Consider the following 26,766-nt stretch of genomic DNA (forward strand, 5'->3'; position numbering starts at 1 on the left):
AACTCCCAGCGTGCACCGCGGCGCGCTCCCTGCCGGCGGACGAGCGTGGAGCCACGCGTTGCGCCCTAGGAGTTGTAGGCCTGGTAGGGGTGGTGCTCGAAAGGGCGGGAAAGTGCCCGCGGTGCCTGTTGGCGGGGCTGCGGCCGGGGCAATGGCTGCCGGAACTGCGGCCTTGGCGGGGAGCCCCAAGGGCTCAGGGAGGCGCGTCGGCAGGCTCCCGGCCGTGGGTTATCTCTCATGCTTCCTGGCCTTGTATCAGCAGCGGTGTGGCCAGCAGGGCCAGGGCAGTGATCATCCCCCTCTACTGGGCACTGGTGAGGCTGCACCTTGAATCCTGTGTTCAGTTCTGGGCCCCTCACTACAAGAGAGACATTGAGATGCTGGAGCGGGTCCAGAGAAGAGCAACGGAGCTGGTGAAGGGCCTGGAGCACAAGTGTGATGAGGAACACAGCTGAGGGAACTGGGGGGTATAGTCTGGAGAAGAGAGGGCTCAGGGGGGACCTTATCACTCTCTAAAACTACCTGAAAGGAGGATGGAGCCAGGAGGTGGCTGGTCTCTGCTCCCAAGGAACAAGCGGTAGGACAGGAGGAAACGGCCTCAAGCAGTGCCAGGGGAGGTTTAGACTAGATTAGGAACAATTTCTTCCCAAAAGTGTGGTCAGGCATTGGAACAGGCTGCCCAGGGCAGTGGTGGAATCACTGTCCCTGGAAGTGTTCACAAACTGTGTAGATGACATGGTTTAGTGGTTGCCTTGGCAGTTTGGGGAACGTTTGGACTTGATGATTTTAAAGGTCTTTTCCAATTTAGTTGGATTCTATGCAATCAGAGCTGGGGCCAAAGGTCTTGCTTCAGGCATGGCATGGGGCCAGTCCTGTCCAGCCTTTCCTCCCCGGGCACCAGCGGCATTTGTGTTATATTTTTGTTGTTTCATTTGGTTTGTGGTTTTTTCCAGTTAGAGAAATGCATCTTATTCCTAAGCCATGTTGTAATGCTCTTTTTGTTTTCTTGACAGGAAGGAGTACAAGTACTTCCAGAGAATGACTAGCACATCCCAAGTGGAAGGTAATGTTTTTCTTGTTGCTGAGTTTTGCCTCTACCAAAATTCTTTTGTGTGGTATCAGTCACAGAAAAGACTGGTAATTTTACTTTTCCCTGATTTAAAAAGTCCTGCTTCTGCAAACAACCTGCCTTCCCAAGCCTCACAAGTATTTTACCCCTTGTAAATGTGTCATCTACAGATGGTTTGGGTTAGGTGAAGAAACTGGAGATGAACCTGGTGTTTCAGTGCTGCAGGTGATATGTAAATAAAGAGAACTTCAAAGTTGTGTTTCCCCAACAGGGTAGAAAACTTCAGCTGCCTGTCTTTACCCACAACTCCGACATCTTAAAAAAGGAAAGGTTTTTATTTGCCGATTAATCAGCAGAGGGTTGGTCTTTTTCAGGCTGTATTAGCTAATCTAACTTGTTTGCTGTAGCTCAGCCTTGGCCATTTGTTCCACCCCTCTGACCCTTTGACAGTAATTTAGTTTGACTTTCTGAGTGCTGAGCCATCCACTAGGCCAGAAAACCCTAACTGTACTGATGCATACAGCAACAACACTGCAGACCTATGCAGTCATCTGCACACAGTAATACACAACTGTACTGGTAATACACAGCAATAATGTTCAGGCCCAGAGAGACCTTTGCGTTGTGGTAATATTTCAGACTATTAATTTGGTGAGATAAAACAAGTTATTGTGAAAAAAAAAAATAAAAGCACAAATAGGGATAAGAATGCAAGAGACTAAACAACTGATTTGTTCTGACTGGGTACTAACTGCTGCCAGAAGAGACAAGTCTTGCAGCATTGCCCCCGCTCCTCTTCCACGCTGACTTTGGTGCTAATTTGACTTTTTCTTAAGCTGTTTTAATTCTCTAGTGCAGTAGACTAGGCTGCTGTGTGTCAGCAGGGACTGCCAGTACAAGGTATGTAGTAGGAGAAGGAAAGAGGCATTGGGAGAGGAGGAATAGGACCTCCCTGAGCCATACAGCGGGCTCACTGCATCTGGTGGAATCAGAGCCATGAGAGACATCAAGCTTGTCCTCACATTTCTGCTGTGGCTTTATTTGCCAGCGTGGTCGCTCTCTTTCTTGTGGTGCTTTTTTTCATGCTCCTGTTAAAATCGCTGTCGAGCAAAACCTACTTCTTTGCTAAAAATTCTGGGCAGCCTAATGTGTGCTCTTGTTTTGATTAAGTGACCTATTCCATATTCTGATTTGAAGGTCTGTTCCATATTCCACAAGGAATATCTAATTTCATTTTGCAACAGCCTCATGTGAAGGATTTTGCTTATGGTTGGAGACTTGATTAAGCCCATTTTAACCTTACATACAAAAAAGACAGAACACAATTGTAAGTCTTTTTGTATGTCTGCACTGGTACAAGTAACCCATAATTAAAAAAAAGACGTTTTACATACAATTAAAAAGAAAACTTTTATTCCATCCTGCCTGTGCATCTTTTAATAAGCTATGACCTAAGATCTAGGCGGTGAAGTTGGTTCATAACCTCTTAATGGTTTATGCTGCCGTAAATTTTCACAGCAGGGATATCACTATTGGCTCAAGAAAGAGAGTTTTTTGAAAGTGGGAAAAGCACAGTGCAGAAGCATCACCTGACCTTGCTTTTAGTCTGTGTGCATATATGCACTGGTCACTGCTGTAAATTAGCTGTTGGTCTAGACAGATCTTTGTTCTGACCCCTTAGGCATCCAGGTGAATCTTTCATAAGGAAATACATACATTTTTCAGAACTTGTGCATTTCCTTCAGCAGTAGTGCCAGTGGTCTGTGCTAACATACCTAAACTGACACCAGAGTATAGCTCTTGGAAACTTGCTCATGAAGCTTATCTGCAGAAGAAAGGTCTTCAGACACTGCTCAAGAACAACTGGAGGGTTGGTTCTGTGGTGTGATCTAAAAGATCCAGCCTCTCTTTCATCAAGAAGCAGGGAGGATAGCTGTGAACAAGTACTATTGTCTTTTCTCTAAAATCCCTCCTGCTGTGTAGCACTGTAAAAAATTTCCTGTTACCTTTTGTGTGTTTATTTCTCTGACAACTCCATTTGCTTATAAAGAGAAACCCTCTTTTTAGCAGGGTATATATAAGAGAAGATCAAGTAATGAATGTTTGGATTTGATCAGAAATGGTGCTTACAGGTGAATACTAGAATATGATAGAACACCTATTGCACTTTTGCTTTGCATTTGATTTAACTGTTTCTTCTCCTAAAAGTTACCCTTTAACTTGGGTTTTTGTTTTGGTTTTTTTTCCTCTCCCTTAAATAACACCCAAAGCTGGCAATTATTCCTTATCATATAACTGGAATGATGGAACATGCAAACACAAAGTTGATTATTGTGCGCTGCTTGGGTTTATAAGCAGAACAATGATGTTTTCTCACACCCAGAGAACTCTTTTGAGGGTATGATTTGATCTTGCACACAGAGATTAATTTATCTCCGTACCTATAGCAGAGGCAATGTCCATGTAATGCATGTGATGGGCAGTGACATACCTTTTTTCGTTTCCTTTTAATTACAAGCTTATAGGTGTGCATAGACTACTTTGGTGTCAACTGCCTGACAAGGCTTTGAGGCCGCAGACATGTCTTTCTATGCATGTGGCTGATTTGAGAATCGGAGTCTAAGCCTGTACTTTTGTTAACTGCTGAAATGGAGTTTCGAAGGGGGAGAGAAGGTCCAGCTGTGTCACTAAATAACCAAAGCAAATTTGGGACAGAGCAAAAATACCCATTAAATAAGTGTTTTCTCTCTTATTCAGGTAAACAGAATGCATTGATAATGGGTAAAAAAACGTGGTTCTCCATTCCTGAGAAGAATCGTCCTCTAAAAGACAGAATTAATATAGTGCTCAGCAAGGAGCTCAAGTGCGTATGATGAATGACAGGCCTGTAAAACAAAAAGTCTGCACTTACAAATATGTATAGCAATGCATTATAATACAATTCTAAATGTAACATTTTTGATATCTGCTTAGGAAGAATCTCTGTTATTGGTTCTGAGTGATATCACTACTTCTTTTTTTTTTTATTATTTCACAAGATAGTTGTCATTGCTGTTAATAAATACGAGTCCTAGCTCTACAAACAGTCTGACTATGTCAGTAGTCTTTCTGACCCATGTATTTAACTATTTCTCTAGAGCCTGGTTAAATTAGTGGCTCTTAATCCCTTTTTCAAAGTTTATTTTTGTTTGCATTCAAGGAAAAAGAATTGTCCTTTTTCAGAGCTCTCTCCTTGAATGCATCACCTACATTCATGCAAATATTCTTAAACATCAATCAGTGTTCACTTATAATGGTTTATGCTTTGGAGGATATTGGTGGATTTTGGGGTGAATGGGGAGGGGATAGAGGCTTTTTGACTACTTTTTTTGAATGAAGTATTAATATTCTAGAATTCAAGTAAAAACCTAATTTTATAGGTATCTAAATGTCTCCATTACACTTTTTTAAAAACATGATATAAAATTTCAGGTCTGAAATTTGTAATGCCTTTTAAGTCAGTTATTATTAGATTGTGATTTATTAAGCAATCCTGCAGTCAGATGAGAATGCTAACATATTTTAGCAATATTAGGCATTTCAAAACAATTACCTGGTGTGAAACATTTAGTTATTTGTGTATTCATCAAAACACATTGTACGCCTAGATTATCACAATGATTTTGCTTTTTCTAGGGAAACCCCAAAAGGAGCACATTATCTTTCCAGAAGTCTGGATGATGCTTTAGCTCTTTTGGATTCACCAGAGTTAAAAAGTAAAGTAGACATGGTTTGGATCGTTGGAGGCACTTCAGTTTACAAGGTACATTTAGACTACTCCTAATAACTCATTTTCTATGATGGGATGAAGATGACTCAAGCTTCTATTACTTCTGCTTTAGGAAATTCTTTTCCTTCACTCAACCCAGCAAACTCCAGTGATTCCAACAGAACAAGTCTTGGAGAGTAAGATTTCAACTCACAAGTTTAAAATACCTGTCGAAGTAACCATTAGGTCTTACTAATGGTCCATGGTCACTCAGTCATTGTGCTTTTGAGAGCTTTTCTTAAATATCTAAATTGCTAGTTTTTTCAACCAAAACCTGTATTGTTACATTTATTTTACTGAGTTAGTAGGCTGGCGCTGCAGACAATGTGGAAAAAAAAAGGAAAATGATCCAGCATTTTTAGGCAGAGTATGACACTTTGTACAGTCCCTTGTACCAAACCCTTCCTCTCATTTTCCATTTATGCATATGTAAATTTTAGTCAAGTCTCGATGCCTCCACCCACAGCCCTGGAGTCATCCATTCAGTCCCTATACAGTCAGGGTTCTGCCCTTTAAATCTCAGCTGTTGTTGTCCTTTTGTTAAACTCTCGTATAATTTGCATTTATTGTCAGAGAGGACCACGCAAAAGATGGTGGTCATCAACCCTAGTTCCTTTCGTATGGAGAATATGGAATAAGGACAGCAATAAGCATTCTTTCTTATGATGAATAAAACCTTAGTGAAGAGGAGGAAACAGTTCTGCTGTCCTTTAGTCATTACAAATATTCTGGGAAATACACTCCACTTCTTGTTTGGCACTTGGACCTTAGGTGTGTGATAAGAATGCCATCATGCTCCTGGTAGCATATTAGGGTTGATAATATGCTTTGAGTACACTGTAAGAAAACACATTTTCTGATACTTGCCTTTGTGGCTTGTGCCTTTCATGAACTTCTCTGTGTCTTAGGGAATGCATATTTTACAGTAAAAAAAAGCAAAGTAGTTACATATTGCTAAGGTTGCAAGGAAAATAAGATGCATATGCAAATAGCCTGTAGAACACTGTTGTTTCTCTATCTTTTTTTGGTTATTTGTGTTTTATAATTGCTTTTGCATGTGGTGAAGTCTACCACATTATTTCATGTCCATGCATTCAGTCCATAATTGAGTATTACCACATAGACGTAACCTGCCCTTCACAGTCATTAAAATGCCTGCTTCCAGGCAATACATAGCAAGTTTGTTTCAGGAGACAGATTCTCTTCAGATTGGGCATAACTGTCCCATATGAGCAAGGGACCGGATTTGACTTCTGCCTGTAATGCTGCAGGATACAATCAGTGAGCAGAAGCATTTACCCCTTCCATGCAATGGGCACATACTCATCTAGCGCTGCAAAGAGTGGTTATTTCTTCCAGAAGCATCTGTGTTGTAGACTTTTAATCTAACTATTTTTCCAGTGTCTGGCTGATACTTGGTAGGAAAAATGCCATTTTTTGTATTATTACTCACCAATACTTAAATTATAAATAGGTAGGTTTGATCAACAGTGCTTTTGCAACACATTTATTGTGCTGATCCCCAGGGATATGACTTAAAATTTCAAATGTTTTCCCCCTGTCGAGCACCTGCTTGGGATGTTTCAAAGGAATTTTTAATTCATTAGTTAAAAAGGGTTTGGTGGAAACCATATACCTGTATTGAAACTTCAGGTAATATTTTTAGAGCCTGTACTGAAGATGCACAAAGGATTACAGGAATATTTCCATTATACCATGTAGAAATGTGTGGGAAGTAAAATGGCAATTAGCAATTGAAATGAAAAAATTTATTCAGTAGTTGTGGTTATTTGCTTTTAAAGCATCATTTTGATCTTGCTACTTTGTATGGCTCAAAGGCTTAGAACTGATTGTGTCTATTAGTACAAACCTGTGATGGAGAAAGTGCCTAACTACTTCAGCAAGTAAGTGCAACAGGAATAGGTTGACGTTTCCACTTTTAGCAATTTGGGGAGTTTAACCCGAAGTTCAGATGTTTCAATTGAGGTAGAGCTTTCTGAGGACAGACCTTGATGAGGAAGAGCAGGCCACTCTGGAAAGTGCCATGCTTGTCATCTCCCTCCTGCAGATGGTGGTACCATCAACCCTTTTTTATTCATGACCTTGTACCTGGCTCTTCCTACTCATTTACAAGTAAAAGTACTGTGCCTGCTGAGTAAATTCTTCTGCATGTGAGCATAGCCACACAACAGAGCAGTAGAGAGCTGTTTGCACTAAGAGAACCCACTCCATTTAGATCCCAGAAGGAAGAGCACACAGACTGTAAAAAGTATCATTTAAAATGCTACTTACTAGAACTAATGCTTTAAAGGACAGAATAGTGCAAGTAATTTTACTTTTCTGTGTATGTTGGGAACTCCAAATTGTTTGGCATTGAACAAGCCTCCAAGCCATGGGCAGTGTGCTGCTCAGACCCTATCTGTAGAAAGGGCTACACTTCAGTCATTCAAGCTATTACTGGACTTTCTTACAAGAAAACAAGTCTGTCTGAGACAGAAAGGATGTTCACATGAGATCTTGCTGCTCTTTAAGGTAAAGGCAAGGACATGCAGGTGGTATAGTTGTTGGCACCAAGTGGGAGCTGCCTGCAGACTCTTCTGTAATAGTTTTTTGGCTGAGCTTAATCTGTGGCCAAGGAATATGCACAGCACAGTACAGGCCTGGGTCTGTTCAGGTTGATTGTTCTGTGGATCACTATTTCTTTAATGTACAGTGATCTTTCAGTCAGGATTGCTACAAAAGGGAACAGCAAGCTCATGCATGCACCCGTTGCACGTAGGTGGGCTGCTTTGACAGCCTGTAACAGGCTGTTGTGGATGTCTTAAAGAATGAGTAGTAAGATGGGTGGTAATGGCATTCTCCACTGTAGCAGCTCTGACCTGGTTGATCTGCTGTGCTTGGCACAGGGGTTGAGCTCAGGCTGGTGGCATCCTGTTGGTACGGGGATCCTGGAAAATAGAAAGTAGATGCAGAATGTATCGAATGTGAGGGTGCACAACTGAGGCTGTCTGTCAAAAGCTACTACAATAGCTTTGCTAGTGCCAGACACTTCTAGAGCCCACAACATTATCCAAGAGGGTGGCTGATTGTCCTGTGGAGCCTTTTAACACAGCTCCTAACCTTAGGAATTTCTGATCAGTTAATCATGACCACGGTTGTTGTCACGAAGCAACCTGAAGCAGTCCTCCAAGCCATATTTCTGTAGATGGTATGAGGAGGAAATGTGTGCAATCTTCCAGGCCTCTGCTCTCTTTGGTTTTCTACATCCTTTGTGGGTGCTCTGGGCAGCACCCAAATCCCAGCTGGGTTTTGGGCCCAGGGTAGCAACCCAGAAGTGTTACTAGAGGTGGCCCATGAACTGAGGCTGATTCACACATGTTTCAGGAGGTTTCCAAAGAACGTCAGACTGTAGAGGGGTGCTGGCACCTTCTTTCTGCCCAGGGCCGTTGGAGATGTTTGAACACCTGCCTTACCTGAAATACTGCATCCCTTCTGTGCCTCATGCTGCTCTTCCCAGAACACACGGTGTTCTGTGCTGGAACACAGGCCTGGCTTATGCTCACTCAGAGAGTTGTGCCAAGTTGGAGCATCTACCCAGATGCCCAAATGCAGAAGCCTCTAAAAACTGAGACAAGTAAAGGTGCTAAAGCATGGGTTGCAGCATGGCATTTCAAGACAGGATGCTGCCGTCAACAACAAGGTCAAGGAATGGGGTGGGGTCAACAGACTGCTGCTGCTTACAACCTCTTCTTTGTAGGACTGCAGAAGAGAGGGGAACAAGCCTTGATGGGCTGTCAACATTTACAAGGACACACTGCAGTTGTTTATTGCTTATGGCTGTCTTTGCCCACTACCCCTAGGTTGTCAAGGACACAGTGCTCTCCAGGGTGGTGGGAGTACTGACATAAGCTGTCTCAAGTGCTGTGAAGATCACAGAAAGGTGAACTCTGAACAGGGTGGCTATCCAAGTCCTTATGTGCATCACATTCATCCTGTATTCAGCAGCATACTCTGGGAAACTGTCTCTTCTGGGCCTTGACCTATGCAACAGGAAAAGGCAGAAGAGGTAGACATAGCAGGCATTTTGGTGGAGGCAGGGAGGGGTGAGTAGATTGCTGGTATTAGGAAGTGAGAGCTGAAAAGATTGAAAACAGCTCCCACAGTCCCTTGACCGTTCAAAAGCCTCATTTTCTTAAATTTGACATGACACTGATCACTTGATCAGGTTCCTGACATACCCACAAGGTTGCATTGTTGCCTCCAGGGAAACTTTTGGACTTCTCACAGCACAGGTTTGCAGGTTTCATTTCCTTGGATCTCAGTGTGATACTAGTACTGGATTTTCTGCGCTACTCTGGATCTCCTGAGTTGCTATTGATCGTGTGGAGGAGGAAGGAGGAGGGAAGCAGCCCAGCAATGGTCAGTAGGTCACAGCAATAATGAAGCTGTTATGCACTGTGAGAGGCACTCTATGATTTTGCGTGAGCACTTGACACTTTGAGAGTCATCTGCTGGCTCATGAGTGCTCATTGTGTGGTGGAAAACTCGTGGTGGTGACTCACTCATTGGCTCTGGCCTTTGAGTCCCCATTAGGTGTTCGAGCTTATCAGACATGTTCCTAGAGCAGATTTTCTGGTTTGGCTTCATCTCCAGGCAATGTAGCTCATGCACACCAAGATTACTCCTCAGAACAACAAAAGCATGGTGAGTGGGGACAATTGGAAGATTAATTTCAAAACCACATTTCTATTTCAAGTTAAGACACTCATGTAGATGCACTCTGTGTGGAGGTATTTTCTCTTAATTGAGAGGTTCAGGACTTGGCTTTGGCTCTGAAAAATAGTGCTAGCTGGACATCCTGAGGGAGTCTGCTCAGTGTAAATTATCAGTTTATTTTAACTGGATTTAAACTGTAACAAAGCATGTGAAATAAGGTTATGAAAGAAAGTAGTAGAAGTAAAAACACACATGAAAGTTAGTGTTTTATACTGATTAAAAACAATATTCAGATTTTACTAGGAATAGGAACTGTCTAGCACATCCTCAAATGTTAAACAGACACTTTAAAAAAAAAAAAAAAATCCAGAAACAAGTGTAGATTTACTTATGTGGAAGGTATGGTCTTACATTGTTTGTAGAGTGTTTAATATAAATCTTGCTTTATAAAAATAAGCAAGCACAAATCCCTAACAGTGAACGTACCAGTGGGTAAAAAAAAAAAACCAACAAACATGACTTAGGTCCTCATAACCAAGGCCACTTCAGTAACACCAAAACAGGCTATATGTCAAACAGGTATTCACCTTGATAAAACAGGTTTTCCCACAGCATCTCAAACATTTTAAGATTGTATCTTTTAATTTATACATTCCTACTCAGCTTGTTGCTTTTTCAGTGCTACAGAAGCAAACAGTGGCACTTAAGGTCATGTTGCTGAAGTACAGAATTGTATTAGCTTGCAGGCCGTTGGCCTCATGGGGGATTTGAACCACCCTGATATCTGTTGGAGGGACGGTACTGCCCAGCACAAGCAATCCAGGAGGTTCCTCGATTGTGTGGAAGACAACTTCCTCTTGCAAGTGACAGAGGAGCTGGCAAAGAGAGGTGCCATGCTGGACCTCGTGCTCACCAACAGGGAGGGACTGGTTGGGAAGGTGATGCTCCAGGGCAGCCTTGGCTGTAGCGATCACGAGATGGTCGAGTTCGAGATCCTTACGGGGTAAGAAGGGCACACAGCAAGCTCACTGCCCTGGGCTTCAAGAGAGCAGACTTTGGCCTCTTCAGGAACCTGCTTAGTAAGGTTCCATGGGATAGAGCCCTAGAGGGCAGGGGGCTGAAGAATGCAGGTTCATACTCAAGGATCACGTGTTCCAAGCTCAGGAGCATTGCATTCTGACAAGAAGGAAATGGGGCAGAAAGGCCAGGAGGCCTCCATGGGTGGATAACTAGCTGCTGAGAAAGCTCGTAAGTTAAAAAGAAGCTTATAGAAGGTAGAAATAAAGACAGGCAGCCTGAGATTAATACAGGGGCATTGTCCAGGAAGCTAGGGATGAGGTCAGGAAAGGTAGCACCCAGATAGAATTGAATCTGGCCAGGGATGTCAAGGGTAACAGGAAGGGCTTCTATAGGTATGTTGTCACCAAAAGAAAGTCTAGAGATAATATGGGCCCTCTCCAGAAGGAGATGGAAGAACCGGTGAGCCTGGGTTTGGAGAAGGCTGAGATTCTCAATGACTTTGCCTCAGTCTTCACTGGCAAGTGCTCTGACCACGCTGCTCAAGTCTTGGGAGGCAGATGCAGGGACTGTGAGAATGAAGACCTTAGGCCCACTGTAGGAGAGGATCAGGTTCAAAGTCATCTTAGGAACCTGAATGTGCAAAAGTCCTTGGGACCTGATGAAATCCATCTGCAGGTCCTGAAGGAGGTGATTGGTGACAGCCAGCATGGCTTCGCTAAGGGCAAATCATGCCTGGCCGATTTGGTGGCCTTCTATGATGGGGCTACAGAACTGGTGGACAGGGGCAAAGGAGTTGACATCATCTACCTGGGCTTGTGCAAACCGTTTGACACTGTCCCGCGTGACATCCTTGTCTCTAAACTGGAGGGACATAAATTTGATGGATGGGCCACTCGCTGGATAAGGAATTGGCTGGATGGCTGCACACAGAGAGTTGTGGTCAAGGGCTCAATGTCCAGTTGGAGACCGGTAACGAGTGGTGTCCCTCAGGGGTTGGTGTTGTGACAGATCTTATTCATGTTGTTGGCAACATGGACAGTGGGATTGATGCACCCTCAGCAAGTTTTCCGATGACACCAAGCTGTGTGGTCCACTTGGCACGCTGGAGGGAAGGGATGCCATCCAAAGGTTGGTCAATGTCAACACGCTTGAGAGGTGGCAAGTGTTGGCACTCCTCCTGGAGTTCAACAAAGTGAAGTGCAAGGTCCTACACCTGGGTCAGAGCAATCCCAGGCACAGCTACAGGTTGGGTGAAGAAGAGATTCCGAGCAGCCCTGTGGAGAAGGACTTGGGGGTGTTGATTGGTGAGAAATTTAACATGAGCTGGCTTCAGTGTGTGATTGCAGCCCAGAAACCAACCGTATCCTGGGCTGCATCAAAAGAAGCGTGACCAGCAGGTCGAAGGAGGTGATCCTGGACTTCTACTCTGCTCTCGTGAGACCCCACTTGCAGTACCGTGTGCAGTTCTGGTGTTCTCAACATAAGAAGGACATGGAGCTGTTGGAGCAAGTCCAGAGGAGGGCCACGAGGATGATCAGGGGGCTGGAGCACCTCCCATATGAAGACAGGCTGAGAAAGCTGTGGCTGCGCAGAGATCTCATAGCAGCCTTCCCGTATCTGATTGGGGCCTACAAGGGTGCCGGAGAAGGACTCTTCATTAGGGACTGTACTGATAGGACAAGAGGTAATGGGTTCAAACTTAAACAGGGGAAGTTCAGGTTAGGTATCAGGAAGTTCTTTACTGTGAGGGTGGTGAAGCACTGGCACAGGTTGCCCAAAGAAGTGGTGAATGCTCCATCCCTGGCAGTGTTCAAGGCCAGGTTGGACAGAACCTTGGACGACATGGTCTAGTGTGAGGTTTCCCTGCCCATTCCATGGTTGTATGATGATTAAATTTGGGGAAGAAACTTACCATTTTGTAACAGAACAAAAAGTTCTTCCATGAGAAGTTTTGTTGGTTTTGCTGTTTAGTTAATCTCCAGGCTGGCCATAACAGAATATAGATACTGGTCATAAAAAGCATTTGGGGAAATTCTTCAATGAAGAGGCTTGAGCTGGAAAATTAAATTTCTAGTAATCTCCAAGGGAAAATTTTATCTAATGTTCAGTTAATGTTCAGTTATCCAATGTTCATTTTATCTAATGTTCAGTTAATCTAATCAATTTTATTCATGGTCAGGTGTCTTCCTATGTATTAGTATTTGACATACTGTGTTTGGTAATCTAGCCCCTTCATTCTCCAAGAATGTTAATTATGAAATTGCTATTCATATTTAGCGCAGCAAGTCTCTTGCAGATAATTAATTACCCTCTTAAATAGAATTTCTTGACTAAGCGTATAGGCTTCACAGGGTTCTGAATGCCCTGAATGGGTTGTGAATTTACTTAGCTTCAAGTCTTTACTGTACCATAAGGATCACATCTTTAAAAGAGAGAAGTATTAACAAGGTTGCCAAAACTTCAGTAGCTAATACACTAAAATACACATTTTAAAGATTAGGTTAGTATGTCTGAATTTCCTGTAAACTATAAAGGATATAATAGTAATTTTTCTACCTTCCCTGCACGTAAGACAAAGTGGATTTGAGCTGCTTACCTGAAGGCATAGAGACTAATGCGTATGGTACCATGTTTTTGAAGTGTTGCATTCAGTCTGAGATGTGACTGAGGGCTGAGATCCACTTACGCAGGAGATGCAGACAACCCATTTTTCCACGCTGATATGCTCCACTCTTGCGGGTGACAGTGCTATTGCTCCCTGTGAACAGAGTTCTCAAAGAACATGCTGCAAAGAGCAGGCTCCTCAGAGCTGTGTTCATTGAGCACACAATGCCTTTCATAGAATCACAGACTGGTTTGGGTTGGAAGGGACCTTTAAGCTCATCCAGTTCCAACCCCCTGCCACAGGCAGGGACACCTTCCACTAGACCAGGTTGCTCCAAGCCCTGTCCAACCTGGCCTTGAACACTGCCAGGGATGGGGCAGCCACAGCTTCTCTGGGCAACCTGTGCCAGCATCTCACCACCCTCACAGGGAAGAACTTCTTCCTAAGATCTCATTTCAGTCTCCTCTCTGTCAGTTTAAAGCAGTATTCTGCTCTGGGAGCAACCACTGCAGAAAGCTGAGCACTGCAGTGGCTTCTCCACTAGTTCTGTTTTAGGTGAACTAATTAGTGTGGCTTAATCCTATTAACATTTTTTGAAAGCTTGATAACATTACCTTGTGTAAAGTGGAGACCGAAGGTTGTCATGGTTGCATTGACCACGAATTCTTTCCCTGTCCCACCAAGTTCATGATAATATTATTTGATTATGCACATTTATGGTCCTAAGCAGTTGTTTCCAAGGAACGTTCATGTTGTATGTGCAAATGTGACTCTTTCTTACTTCATTACTGTAATGCCACAGAATTTTCATAGGATCACAGAATCACAGACCGGTTTGGGCTGGAAGGGACCTTAAACCTCATCGAGTTCCAACCCCCTGCCACCAGGGACACCTTCCACCAGACCAGGTTGCTCAAAGCAACCATTCTCTATTTTGTCACATATAGTTGTGGTGCCTTGTGCAGTTGTCTGATCAGAAACACGGGAATAGGAGCACATTTTCCTGTTTTCCTGTGCTTCGATGACCTTGTATGACAACACTTTTTTGAACATTCTTCTAGTGCAATTCCCTAATACCTCTTCCACAAAAAAAACCTGGCAGGGTCACAGCAGGTGACAGCATTGTTGTCCCACAGAGATTTATGTTTTGTAAAAATACATCTGTGACTATTATAGTTATGCCTTCAGTGTCCATTACATCTTGTTCTTAAATAGTTGTAAATAAAATCTGGGAAAACAACTACAATGGACTAGTGGACTAGTGGATTATCTAATAATTTCTTTTTAAAGTTTAAGAATTTTCTTCAATTTAGCATCTTCATACTTTCATAGGCTTGAGAGGGACATATCCAGCCTTTCTAGTAGTATCTTCAGAATAAACTCAGAGGACTTTTAATGTGGAAAGAAAGGTGTGATACTGCTTTTGTGCTCATTCTTGCGAACAAACATATTGATTTTATATCCCTCTGGGAAAAAATAATGACTAAAAAAGGTTAATATATGAGTCACTTGCAGACACAAATCAAGATGAGCATGACCAGCTATGAAAGGCTGTTTTGTTCAGTTCTTTATCAAAGTTGCTTGCAGAGATGATAAAGGAAAATATTTAAAAGGCCCTCCTTTAAGACTAACACATGGAAAAGCCTAGTGACTAAAGTGTATCTGTTTCTGTAAGGACAAAATGATGAGGCTTTTCAATAACGGGCATAGAATCATTTTGTTGCCTTTATCCCTGGCAGAGAGCTGGTTGTGGGAGCTACCAGAGTGTCTCTTCCCTCACTAGGCTCAGCCTTCATGGACTGGGGAGGACGGGCTGCTCCCCACCTCACTAAGCTGAGCCCTAGCAGTGTGGGAAGGAAGGATTTTTGAAGGTGATAATTCTCCTGGTGATCAACACAACTCTCGTAATAGCCCAAGTTTAACTTAGGCAAGTCCTTTTACCTAGGCAAGTTGTAGAACTTTGTGAGATCTTCAGCTGTGAGATTTTTCTTTAATGTATAAAACATTTTTCTTTTATACTCTTGTGTCTTCAAAATGCAGCTTGCCTGTATTATTCAAGACATTATAAGGGCTGAAAAACAGAATGCAAATAAAGAGATAATTTATTTTGAAATGTTCTCTTTTATAGTGTTTTTTTTATGTTTTGTTTGGATTGGCAATGTTGTTGTTTGGAAAGACATTTGAAAAAGAAGCGCCTCACACACTTACTTTGGCTCTTTCACTTATTTATGTAATCAGTAGAAGGTAAGAAAGCAGAAGCAGAGTGTATATGTCCTAAAAAGCTGTGAATCTTTAAATGACTAGAAATAGTATGTCCCTTTGACAGCAATTGGTTGCTATGCCCACTAGTTTACAGTGGTTTGGTGATACATATCTATAAAAGATTAATTTTCCATATAATAATGCTAGAACTACTTGTAATACATGGCTATTCTTTCTTGCAGAGCTTCAGGGCTGTTTTAATCCACAAACAGAAACTGATTCAAGGCAATAGTCTTGCACATGCAAACATAATTAACCTTGTATGGCTGTCAGTCCAATGCAGATGGAAATTATGGAGAAGGTGATCCTTAGATCATCTCCTTTTTGCTTTATGCTTCAGAGGTAGGCCTGACAAGGACTTACTGGAAGTGAGCGGAAAGATGAAGATATGCTAAAATCTTTTCACATGGAGATTTATGTGAGTAATAAAGGACTCTGGCTCACATACAAGGTTGATGTACCTGGCACAACAGGAGAGTTGTGCCTACTTTTCACTCTTGTGAAAAATCATCTCTGGTCCTGAGACACCAGACACGGAGTTAATAGGCTGTGCTTTAGTGTGAACAAAAAAATCAGCATTGCGTTTCCCTTTTGCATCAGGCTGTAATATCTTTAAAGGTGCAGCGGCTGCTACACAAGGAGTCGAGCATATATGCAGAGCAAAAACATATGCAACTCCCAAGGGAAACCACTGGAGGTACAAATACACTCCAAGGATAACTGCAGCAAAACACAGTAAATTAAAATCATACCAAGAGTAACTTTGAGACCCAGCATAGCAATGGAGTGAATGTAACGTAATGACCATGGAGTGAGGATGCAGATTTTTCCAATTTACAGAAGCATGAGCTCAGAGACATCTTAGTTTTCTTCTAAATATCTCCTTCTCTTGCCCTAGTACCATTATTTCCAACAAGTTCTCTATTACTATCTGTCTTTTCCATCACATAAATTATCCACGCATTTATAAATACACAAAACCAAAAAAGGCAGTACTGGTCTCCTACTTATTGGAAATGGTTTGTCTATTGAATATTGTGCTAACTTCCCACAGCGTTGCCTGATCACCATAAATGTATCTAGTTACTTCACATTCTATTTAAATATTCAAGATTGTATACATGTATACTTTCATATTATGTATATGTTACATTAAAACAAAGTCTGTTCTGTTCATTAGAGTAAATATGCATGATGTCTATTTCCTTGATTAAATTCAGAGTAGGTATTCCAGTGTTCTATCAAATCAGCACTGTGCATCCTCTAACTTGTTTTCTGTACCAAAGAACTGGTGAAACTGATAGAAGGGGCTGAAAAGGGCAAGAGTGAATTGAATGTTAGTAAGGAACTACTTTAATCTTCATGAAAGTGCCAAAGTTGTGCTGAAGTTCCTTCCCCACATTGCCAGGTCTGTAGCAGGAGTTTGCAGAGACAGTGTCAGAGTCCAGTGCTCTCTGAACAGGTTCTTTTAGACTCCACACATGGAAGGTTTCATGTTTGATACAAAATTTACTTTTCTGAAGTTATTGTCAGGGAACATAGAGGAATGGGTGCTTCCAAAGGGACAGGAGATGGAACCCATGGGCAAAATAATCTGAGTGGCGTGGCGGGCCTCACCAGCCAGGGCTTTTGGCAATGGCCCCATGAAGGTAACCAGAGTCAGGCATAGCCCTGGGATGACCAGACAGGGCCATGGGAACAGCCAAGCCCAGGTTGGCATGTCAGCCCACAATGTGATTCAACTATGTACTTAAATCCCGATACAACTGAAAATTACACTTAGCAGAGTAGAGCAACCAAACATAAATTATATCATAGAATCCTAGAATGGTTTGGGTTGGAAGGAACCTTAAAGCTCATCCAGTTCCAATCCCCTACCATGGGCAGGGACACCTTCCACTAGACCAGGTTGCTCCAAGCCCCGTCCAGCCTGGCCTTGAGCACTGCCAGGGATGGGGCAGCCACAGCTTCTGTGGGCAACCTGTGCCAGGGCCTCACCACCCTCACAGGGAAGAACTTCTACCTAAGAGCTCATCTCAATCTCCCCTCTGTCAGGTTAAAGCCATTCCCCTTGTCCTGTCCCTACAGGCCCTTGTCAAAAGCCCCTCTCCAGCTTTCTTTTTGGCCCATTTAGGAACTGGCAGCTGCTCTAAGATCTCCCTTCTCTTCTCCAGGCTGAACAAGCCCAGCTCTCTCAGCCTGACTTCATTTTTGTCTAAATGTTGTATTCAGATTGCTCATTGAGACGAGGCCATACTGCTGCTTTCTTTTCACAGGACTACCCATGTTTTTCTCTTAATTTCTGTCAGATGCCTAAGCTCTGAGAACAGGTATTGCTGCCACTAACCAGGTGGAACTGCCACAAGGTGAAATTATCTCTTTGAAAGTGCTCTTGGGCAAAGTCCAAAAGAGGAGATTTACAGTTCAGTTTTCACTGCTTTGCTTAAATCCTGAAATACTTAAAATAGTAGCTGAGTTTCAGGTTTAGATAACATATTTGGTGTACAATCTACAAATAGAAAATATACTGAGACTCTTACCTTTTGGTTCTTTTGAAAGCTGTCATGGTGATAGTTGGGGCAGACAGAACAAGAATTTGGAGAGTTGGTAAAGAAAGCTAGTGTTTCAAGTAAGAAGTTACACTTGATATTATCTTACGGATTTCAAATAGCATTATAAAACAAGGATACTAAAAATTCCTAAAAAAGCCTACTACTTCATGCATGGTTGAACTGTTTTACAGGGAACAACTCAATTTTAATTGTTTCTGTTGTTTTTAAAGGCGGCAATGGAGAAGCCAATTAATCACCGATTGTTTGTGACAAGAATTTTGCAGGAATTTGAAAGTGACACGTTTTTTCCAGAAATCAACTACAAAGACTACAAACTTCTCATGGAGTAAGTACCAAGATGCATTCTAGGCTTGTATTCAAATGTAAGACTTCCATCTAATTTCAAAGGTTATTCCTTTCTCTTGAGAAATTTACTTCTTCCTAACAAACTTAGTAGGAACAAGTATTGAACTGTAAGTTTCTGCCATTTTCTGTGGTGTTTTTTGAGTTGTCATATTCCAGTCATACTGTTATGTCCTCTCCAACAAGATTACATCCAACAGGCAGCAGGGAGGTGGCAGAAATGAAAACGTTTGCCTCAAGAGCCAGACTTTTTAAATAATGTGTTCTAGGCTGTAATAAAAATGTTGGGGTCTTTTTATTAAGCCGCAAAGGTGTTTTTTGCTTCAGAGTATGCTTTCTTGATTTACAAAGATGTGTGTACAAGTCTTGATTTAAAAAGATATGTGTAGAAGTGTACAAGTAAGAATCAACGTGATTCTTAAAAGTAGTTTGTGCTAGTATACTGATGTAAAGATGTTATTTTCATCTCCTTCTTCAAACAACTCTCTTTTCTAATTGATTGAATAAATTACAGGTGACTCATATTGATATTTTTATCTACTTGTTGGCTTTTGCTTTCTCTTCTCCCCCTCTCTCCAGGTACCCAGGCGTCCCTACTGATATCCAGGAAGAGAATGGCATTCAGTACAAATTCGAAGTGTATGAAAAAGCTGTCCTGACACAATAAATGAGGCTTCCTGTACTTTTGTGTAAAGGCAGGCATTTTAAATTACGATGTCTTATTGAGTGCAAATATGTAGTACGTCATTGAAAGAAAATCGTACTTTATAGTACAATACCTCAGTAGTGAATGATTCCAATTAGCATACCCCTCTGAATATATACTCTGCAGTAGAAATACAGAATTGTAGAATCATAGAATAGTTTGAGTAGGAAGTGACCTTCAAAGGTCATCTAGTCCAATTCCCCTGCAATGAGGAGAGACATCTTCATCTATCTGGATCAGGTTGCCCAGAAGCACATTCAGCCTGGCCTTGAATGTCTTGAATATGTTTCTTCCTCACATCCAGCCTGAATCTGCCCTCTTTTAGTTTAAAACCATCAACCCTCATCCTGTCACAACAGGCCCTGCTAAAAAGTCTCTCCCCATCTTTCCTATAGGCCCCTTTTAAGAACTGAAAGGTTCCTAAACAAGGAACTGAAAGGTCTCCCCAGTCTTCTCCAGGCTGAACAACCTCAACTCTCTCAGCCTTTCTTCATAGCAGAGGTGTTCCATCCTTCTGATCATTTTTGTGGCCCTTCTCTGGACCCTCTCCAACAGGTCCATTTGTTTCCTGTGTTCAGGACTCCAGAGCTGGATGCAGGACTGCAGAGAGGGACTCACGAGAGCAGAGCAGAGGGGCAGAATCACCTCCTTCGACCTGCTGGTCACGCTTCTTTGGATACAGCCCAGGATGCAATTGGCCTTCTGGGCTCAAGCGCACACTGCTGGGTCATGTCCAATCTCTCATCCACCAGTACCCCCAAGTCCTCTTCAGGGGTACTCTCAATTCCTCCATCCCCCAGCCTGTATTAATACTGGAGGTTGCCACAACCGGGGTGTGGGACCCTGCACTTGGCCCCATTAACCTCAGGAGGTTTGTATGGTCCCATCTGTCCAGCCTGTCCAGGTCCCTCTGGATCCTGTCCCTCGGGCATGTCAGCTGTACCACTCAGCTTCACGTCATCTGCAAATGTGCTGGTGGCACACTCAATCCCGCTGTCTGTGTCATTGATGTAGATATTAAACAGTGTTGGTCCCAGTACCAACACCTGAGGGATGCCACTTGTCACTGGTGTCCATCCAGACATTGAGCCATTGACCACTACCCTCTGGATGTGACCATCCATCCAATTCCTCATCCATCAAACAGTCCACCCATCAATTCATATCTCTCCAGTTACGATGGTGGCAAGTAGTGTGAGAGTTCAAAGGAACACCACAACTAAGGCTGCCTGAGACATTGCATTCATCTTTACAATCCACAGTAGCATCCCTAACAATTCCATGAGTAGTGAAGGCACTAGACTGCATCAGAATGTCTCTACCTAAACAAGGATTTTGCGTATCTCCTGATTCAAAACATCTGGTACTGCAAAAGTGTTGAAATTCCTGAGTTTGACTGGGGTGGTATGTACACTTAAAACAATCTTTAAAACATACTGGTGTAGAGGAAAAAGTAAGCAATTGTAACAAGAAATGGAGTGTGGAAGTCTCAGGCAGCAGTTGAGGGATATATTGATCCTTCATGGAAAACCTCTCCAGTCATTTTTATCATCCCAGGTACACAGCCTTTGGCTGAAAACACTGACTTACAAACTAATCTGTATAGTGGATTAACCCTGGCTGGAGGTCAGCTGCCCACCAAAGCTACTCCATCGCTCCCCTCTCAGCTGAAAATACCACAAAGGGCTTGAGGATCAAGATAAGGACAGGGAGAAATCACTCACCAATCACTGTCATTGGCAAAACAGACTCCACTCAGGGATATCAGTTTAATTTATTACCAATCAAATCAGAGTGGGGTAGTGAGAAATAAAGACCAAAATCCAACACACCTGCCCCCAACCTGTCCCTTCTTCCCGGGCTCAACATCACTTCCTGTCAGCGTGATTTTGAATACTCAGTGTGGCATGCAAGTATGGATTATAAACAGGTAGCGAAGTCCTGTTTCCTCTGTCATGAAATATAGCTAGTGTAATAATGTTTTGCATTACTGTTCCCTAAAAGCAGTGAGCAATATGCTGGAACTGCAGTTACATTGTGATTCTGATGGCACACGATGCCAAGTGCTGACCAAAGATTGTTGTTGCCAATATTACCACAACATGATCAGGTGTATTGGTCTGTTGGTGTGCTCTGACCATGGGGAGTTTGCCGGGCAGCAGAGGACTCTTCATGTGAAGTGTCACACAGAGGAGCTGGGACACAAAATGCCCATCATGCTTCCCTGTGCTGCAGATCAGTCTGAGAATAGGAGAGTGAAAAAAGGGGGGAAGAGGAGGAAATTAACCCTCAAAACTCTGCTGACTCCTTCCCCAAAGCATTTTAAAAGCAGTATTAAAACATGTTATAACCCTACAGAGGAGCATAACAGCACCTGGTTTTCTAAGAATATTAAACCTTGATTTTGGTTGCTTTTGAAAAACCAAACCTCTTCGATAAGAAAAAAACGGTCAGAATACCAGCTGCGAACACCTCTGAAAATCTCTGTGGAAACTTACAAATTTAATTGATGAAAAAAGATGAAAAGTTGATGAAAATTTTTTTCAGCACTTATTCTGAGCTGTTTCAGTTTTTTCTGCATTTCTTTTGCATTCTGAAAAATGTTAAGTGCTTTCCTGATCTTGCTCCATGTGTGCTGACATTACATCAGTAGATAAAGAGTAAACCAACAAAGTAGCAGGCTTCTGTAATACAGCAAAAAGTCTCATGAATTTTAATTTGACAACATATTGTTACAAAGAAGGAAAAAGACTTACCAGGGGATGCTATTTTTAAAAGAAAATGTAAGTTACCGTGATTGTGACAAGAGAAAATCATCTCCCAAAAGCATTTAATGCGTACCAGTATCAAAAAAGAGGTCACTGCAGAAAGGTCTGCTCAGCGAGTCTGCAGAGTGCTATGTTTATGGAGATGGCATTTATGAGAAGCGGAAGTAAAGGCTTCGTGGATGTTGATGATACTGATGAAAACACAAGTTAGGAAGTTTCTGCCTAAGCATGTATTGTGGGAGATGCAGTTCACTGCTGCCTAAATGTTTTGTTAGAAACACTTGGGTCACAAAGAACTAACTTGGGTGCACACAAGCATACTAGGAAGAAGAATAGTTCCTCTGGCTCTTTGTGGACTGACTTAGTCCTCTACAGATTTAGCTCTGTCAAGTTCTACGACAAATTAAGTCAATTTATGACTCATGGAAAGGGGAACTTTCGAAGTAACACAGCAGTTTCCTTCTTAAAACTTTACAGAACATATTAATGACATGGTTTCTTCATTTAGCCACTCTGCCAAAATGGTGTATTTTTGTGTTTTGGGGTTTTTTGGTTTTAATAAAAGCATTTCGATGGCACCTTTTACATCACGGCTTTTCAATATGTCATTTTCAATTCCAATCAAGAATTAGGAAAATGTGTTTGGTTGCACTGGAGCTGGGTCCAAAAGAAGTGTGGTAATGGCTTTAAGCTGACAGAGGGGAGATTGAGATGAACTCTTAGGCAGAAGTTCTTCCCTGTGAGGGTGGTGAGGCCCTGGCACTGGTTGCCCAGAGAAGCTGTGGCTGCCCCATCCCTGGCAGTGCTCAAGGCCAGGTTGGACACAGGGGCTTGGAGCAACCTGGTCTAGTGGAAGGTGTCCCTGCCCGTGGCAGGGGGTTGGAACTGGATGAGCTTTAAGGTCCCTTCCAGCCCAAACCAGTCTGTGATTCTATCATTCTATGATTCTATGATAAAAAATTAGTGTTTGCTCTTCACCTGAAGTGGGCATTGCACCTGTTAGCTCCCCATTTATATTTCCAAAGGGAAATGTAGATATTTTATAGTATGTCTTGAAGAAAAAAAATCCTTTGTTCCTAATACAACTCCCCCATGTTTTGTTTACTCCCATACTTTGCTGCTGTACGATTCTGTGAAAAGCCATAGATTCTCATTATGTCTAGTACAGGGGAAATGTCATGTTTTTCCCCAGTTCCATGCAGCTAAGTGCAATGAACAGCATCATGAGTGACAATATAGTTACCAATCACTAAGGAAAGTATAGTACAGCTATAATTTAATCACCCTCATTCATGCTCTCCCAGGAACAAAGTGTTCTAAACAGATTAAAAATTTAATTTTTAAGGGTAATACTGGGTTCAACAAGATAGCTAAAACCAGAGGGTCTGCATAAGAGGTGAAAAACAAACCATTAATGTTTCTGTTGCTTGTCTATTGCTCATTATCTCTCTTATCTGCCAATGGATGGCAATTTCCATTGACCATAGAAAGCTGATGTTTTCAGTAGCTCACCAGAAGCATTACAGCCACAGTGTATTCAAGGACAGAATTGCGAACATTCCAACAACAAATTTCTGTTGTGGAGAGCAATCCATGGAAAAGAAAGGTACACTAAATAATACCAGTTTCCCAATTTAGCAAACAGTATTATTAGTACAGATACAGAACACCAGGGGGAAAACAGGAAGAGGAAAATGACAGTGATTAGCTTATGCATGTTGTCTGAGGAGAGCATCAGGACCACTTGACATGACATCTTCACTGGATACAGACAACCATGTTCTCTTCATCAGGCCACAGCTTGTTTGCCAAAGGCTTAAACCTAAGCCCAAAGTAATTCTGAGTAATTTAAAAGCTACGCTAACAGAAGAGGAAGACATGAGCAGGCAGAAGCTAGTTCGGAGAGAGGAGAAGCTGTGAGAACTGTTGCTTGTCAGTCAGTGCAGAAAATGAGGTGATTAGAGGTGACAAATGAGCTGACAAAGCTCAGTTAAGTATGAAACTAGGAGGTAACTCCCCTCATTATTCAGTTGTGCTTCAAGTGTTCAGTGTGCTTCAAGTGCTTGCTCAGAAGGGCTGTAGGAATGAAGCCTACCAAGTCAGGGCAGGCTGACCAAAAGATCACAAATATTTTTTGAAGACCTAGCTCCTGGAACAGAAGAGTGAAAATGGGGAAAGAGGTGAGAAGAGGAAACTGATGTTTCCTAGAAGGATCACGCAGTTTCCTGTGTTAGTTTGCCCTGTAACTATAATTAAGGAAACACTTTCAAACTGCTGCAGGGTGTAGCACTTGTAAAATGCCATGACAAAGGATTTCATCAATGAAAGATTTTAAGGATTTGGGTGTCTGTGTGTCTGCCTTTATCAGCTACAGGAAATCCTCAGCTACAATTGCTATCCTGAAGTACCTGAACTACATCTGAAGAGTCCCATCCCAGAGCATCCAGTAGTCCAATGGTTGGCATTGTGCCTGGACTGATGACCTTCCACTTCCTCTGGTGGACAGCATATGCTTCTGGGACTGCATATGGGAAACGTGAAAACATGGAAAAGGGAAAACGTAACCTGCATTTTTAAAAAGGGAAACAAGGAAGATCCAGGGAACTACAGGCCAGTCAGTTTCACCTCTGTACCCAGCAAGGTCATGGAGTAGATCCTCCTGGAAACTATGCTAAGGTACATGGACAATAACAGAGTGATTGGTGACAGCCAACACAGCTTCACTAAGGGCAAATCATGCCCAACAAATTTGGTGGCCTTCTACAATGAGGCCACAGCGTTGGTGGATAAAGGAAGGGCAACTGACATCATCTATCTGGAATTGTGCAAGTCATTTGGCACTGTCCCACCCAACATCCTTGTCTCTAAACTGGAGAGGCATGGATGGATTTGACAGATGGACCACTCAGAGGATAAGGAATTGGCTGGATGGTTGCACTCAGAGAGTTATGGCCAATGGCTCAGTGTCCAACTGGAGACAGGTAATGAGTGGTGTCCCCCAGGGGTCAGTGTTAGGACCAATCCTGTTCAACATCTTTGTCAGCAACATGGACAGTAGGATTGATGCACCCTCGGCAAGTTTGCCAACAACACTAAGCTGTGCCATTCAGTTGATGCGCTGGAGGGAAGGAATGGGATACAGAGGGACCTTGACACACTTGAGAGGTGGGACTGTGTGAATCTCATGATGTTCAACAAGGCCAAGTGCAAGGTCCTGCGGCTGCACTGGGGCTACAGCATTTGTATATCACCTTAGTCCTCAAGCTATGGCGCTCCCAGTTCTGTTCCTTGTCTTTTTAGCTGTCCTGCTGGACTGAAAATGTACAGAAATTCGGAAAACTGTTCTGAACAAGGCAAGCAGATATTTTAAATAGAGAGCTCTTCAGTATATGCTTATGTCTGATTAAGTCGTAGTGTTTTTCCTGAAATTGGGCTATATATTTGCCTGATTAAGGAAAGCTTTAAGTATGAACTTAAATATTTTGCTAAATGTCTGCTATGAAACAAACAAACAAAAAAAAAAAAAACACAAACCAGAAAAAAAAGGTAAATACAGAACTTGAGAGGAAATGGATGGTACAACATTACTCATGAAGCCAAAGTCAATGTCTTTTCCTTCACCAGTTCAGTTTAATGAGCTCCTAATACCAAACAGAATCATTTTCAATAAACAAGCCATTATATAGAAGTCACTTTGGCTACAAATTGTGTCATTGATTTAATTGAGAAGGACAATTGCACAAGTTTGCTCCTTAGAAGTAACATGCTTTTAATGTGTATCCTTCCAATGAACTCAGTTTTCCACACAAAGTCCTGCTGGGAAATCTCAAGCTGGTTTCAGACAGCTGTACCAGTTAATGAATTGCCAGTCCTTTGCTGGATGGAGATCCTGATTCCATCTCTCAGCTGGCTGGAGGGATTATGCCTAATGCACTTCCAGCAGAGCCAGATGGGTGGTTTTCAATATCCAGTGAAAAGTTATTTCAGCTGAACAAAGTGGGTTTGCCTGAAAAGGAGAAACTCAGGTGATCCTTCCCTCTGATACAGCAGTGGGGCTAGTAACTCCTACTGATGGACAGCGGTGAGCAAGCAGGAGCAGTAACGTCACTCGATTCAGATAGATCCAGGTGAGCAGCTTTAAAACCCGGAATAATTTGACATGAGCTGTCTGTGGATATACTCCATAGAGGAGCAGGCCCGGAACACATGCTTGGAGGATGCTCACTTGAAACCATTAGCAGAACTTGGTTTCTGGATTACTACATCCCATTCTCATTCTTGCAGTTATTATAAACAGAAAAGAGGAAAATATTGAATCATAGAATCATAGAATGGTTTGGGTTGGAAAGGACCTTAAGATCATCTAGTTCCAACCCCCCTGCCATGGGCAGGGACACCACACACTAAACCATGTCACCCAAGACTCCATCCAGCCTGGTCTGGAACACTGCCAGGGATGAAGCAGTCACCTCTTCTTTGGGCAACCTGTTCCTGTGCCTCACAACCCTCACAGTAAAGAACTTCTTCCTTATATCTAACCTGAACTTCCCCTGTCTAAGTTTAAACCCATCACCCCTTGTCCTATTGCTACAGTCCCTGATGAAGAGTCCCTCCCCAGCACCCCTGTAGGCCCCCTTCAGGTATTAGAAGGCTGCTATGAGCTCTCTGCACAGCCTTCTCTTCTCCAGGCTGAACAGCCCCAACTTTCTCAGCCTGTCTTCATAAGGGAGGTGCTCCAGCCCCCTGATCATCCTTGTGGCCCTCCTCTGGACTTGCTCCAACAGCTCCATGTCCTTCTTATGTTGAGGACACCGGAACTGCACACTGTACTGCAAGTGGGGTCTGACGAGAGCAGAGTAGAGGGGCAGGATCATCTCCTTCAACCTTCTGGTCATGC

General features: G+C 42.6%; 2 protein-coding genes across 3 annotated transcripts in view; one reads left to right on the forward strand and one right to left on the reverse strand.

The window, feature by feature from the left end:
- The window catches only part of ATP6AP1L (ATPase H+ transporting accessory protein 1 like), a 756,678-nt gene extending 730,474 nt beyond the window's left edge, over positions 1-26,204 (reverse strand). For both annotated transcript variants that reach the window (XM_030470295.1, XM_030470294.1), the window contains exon 1: positions 20,199-26,204. The gene's annotated coding sequence lies outside the window, so the exon portion shown is untranslated. The remainder of the gene's footprint in view (positions 1-20,198) is intronic.
- Positions 13-19,107, forward strand: DHFR (dihydrofolate reductase). Its single transcript, XM_030470300.1, has 6 exons — positions 13-314; positions 1,014-1,063; positions 3,827-3,932; positions 4,745-4,871; positions 18,263-18,378; positions 18,975-19,107. The coding sequence occupies exons 2-6, from the start codon at positions 1,039-1,041 to the stop codon at positions 19,060-19,062; spliced, it is 462 nt and encodes a 153-aa protein (XP_030326160.1). The 5' UTR covers positions 13-314; positions 1,014-1,038; the 3' UTR covers positions 19,063-19,107.
- Positions 26,205-26,766: the final 562 nt, after the last annotated feature.

This window comes from Strigops habroptila, chromosome Z (genome assembly GCF_004027225.2).
Source record: "Strigops habroptila isolate Jane chromosome Z, bStrHab1.2.pri, whole genome shotgun sequence".
Taxonomy (NCBI): domain Eukaryota; kingdom Metazoa; phylum Chordata; class Aves; order Psittaciformes; family Psittacidae; genus Strigops; species Strigops habroptila.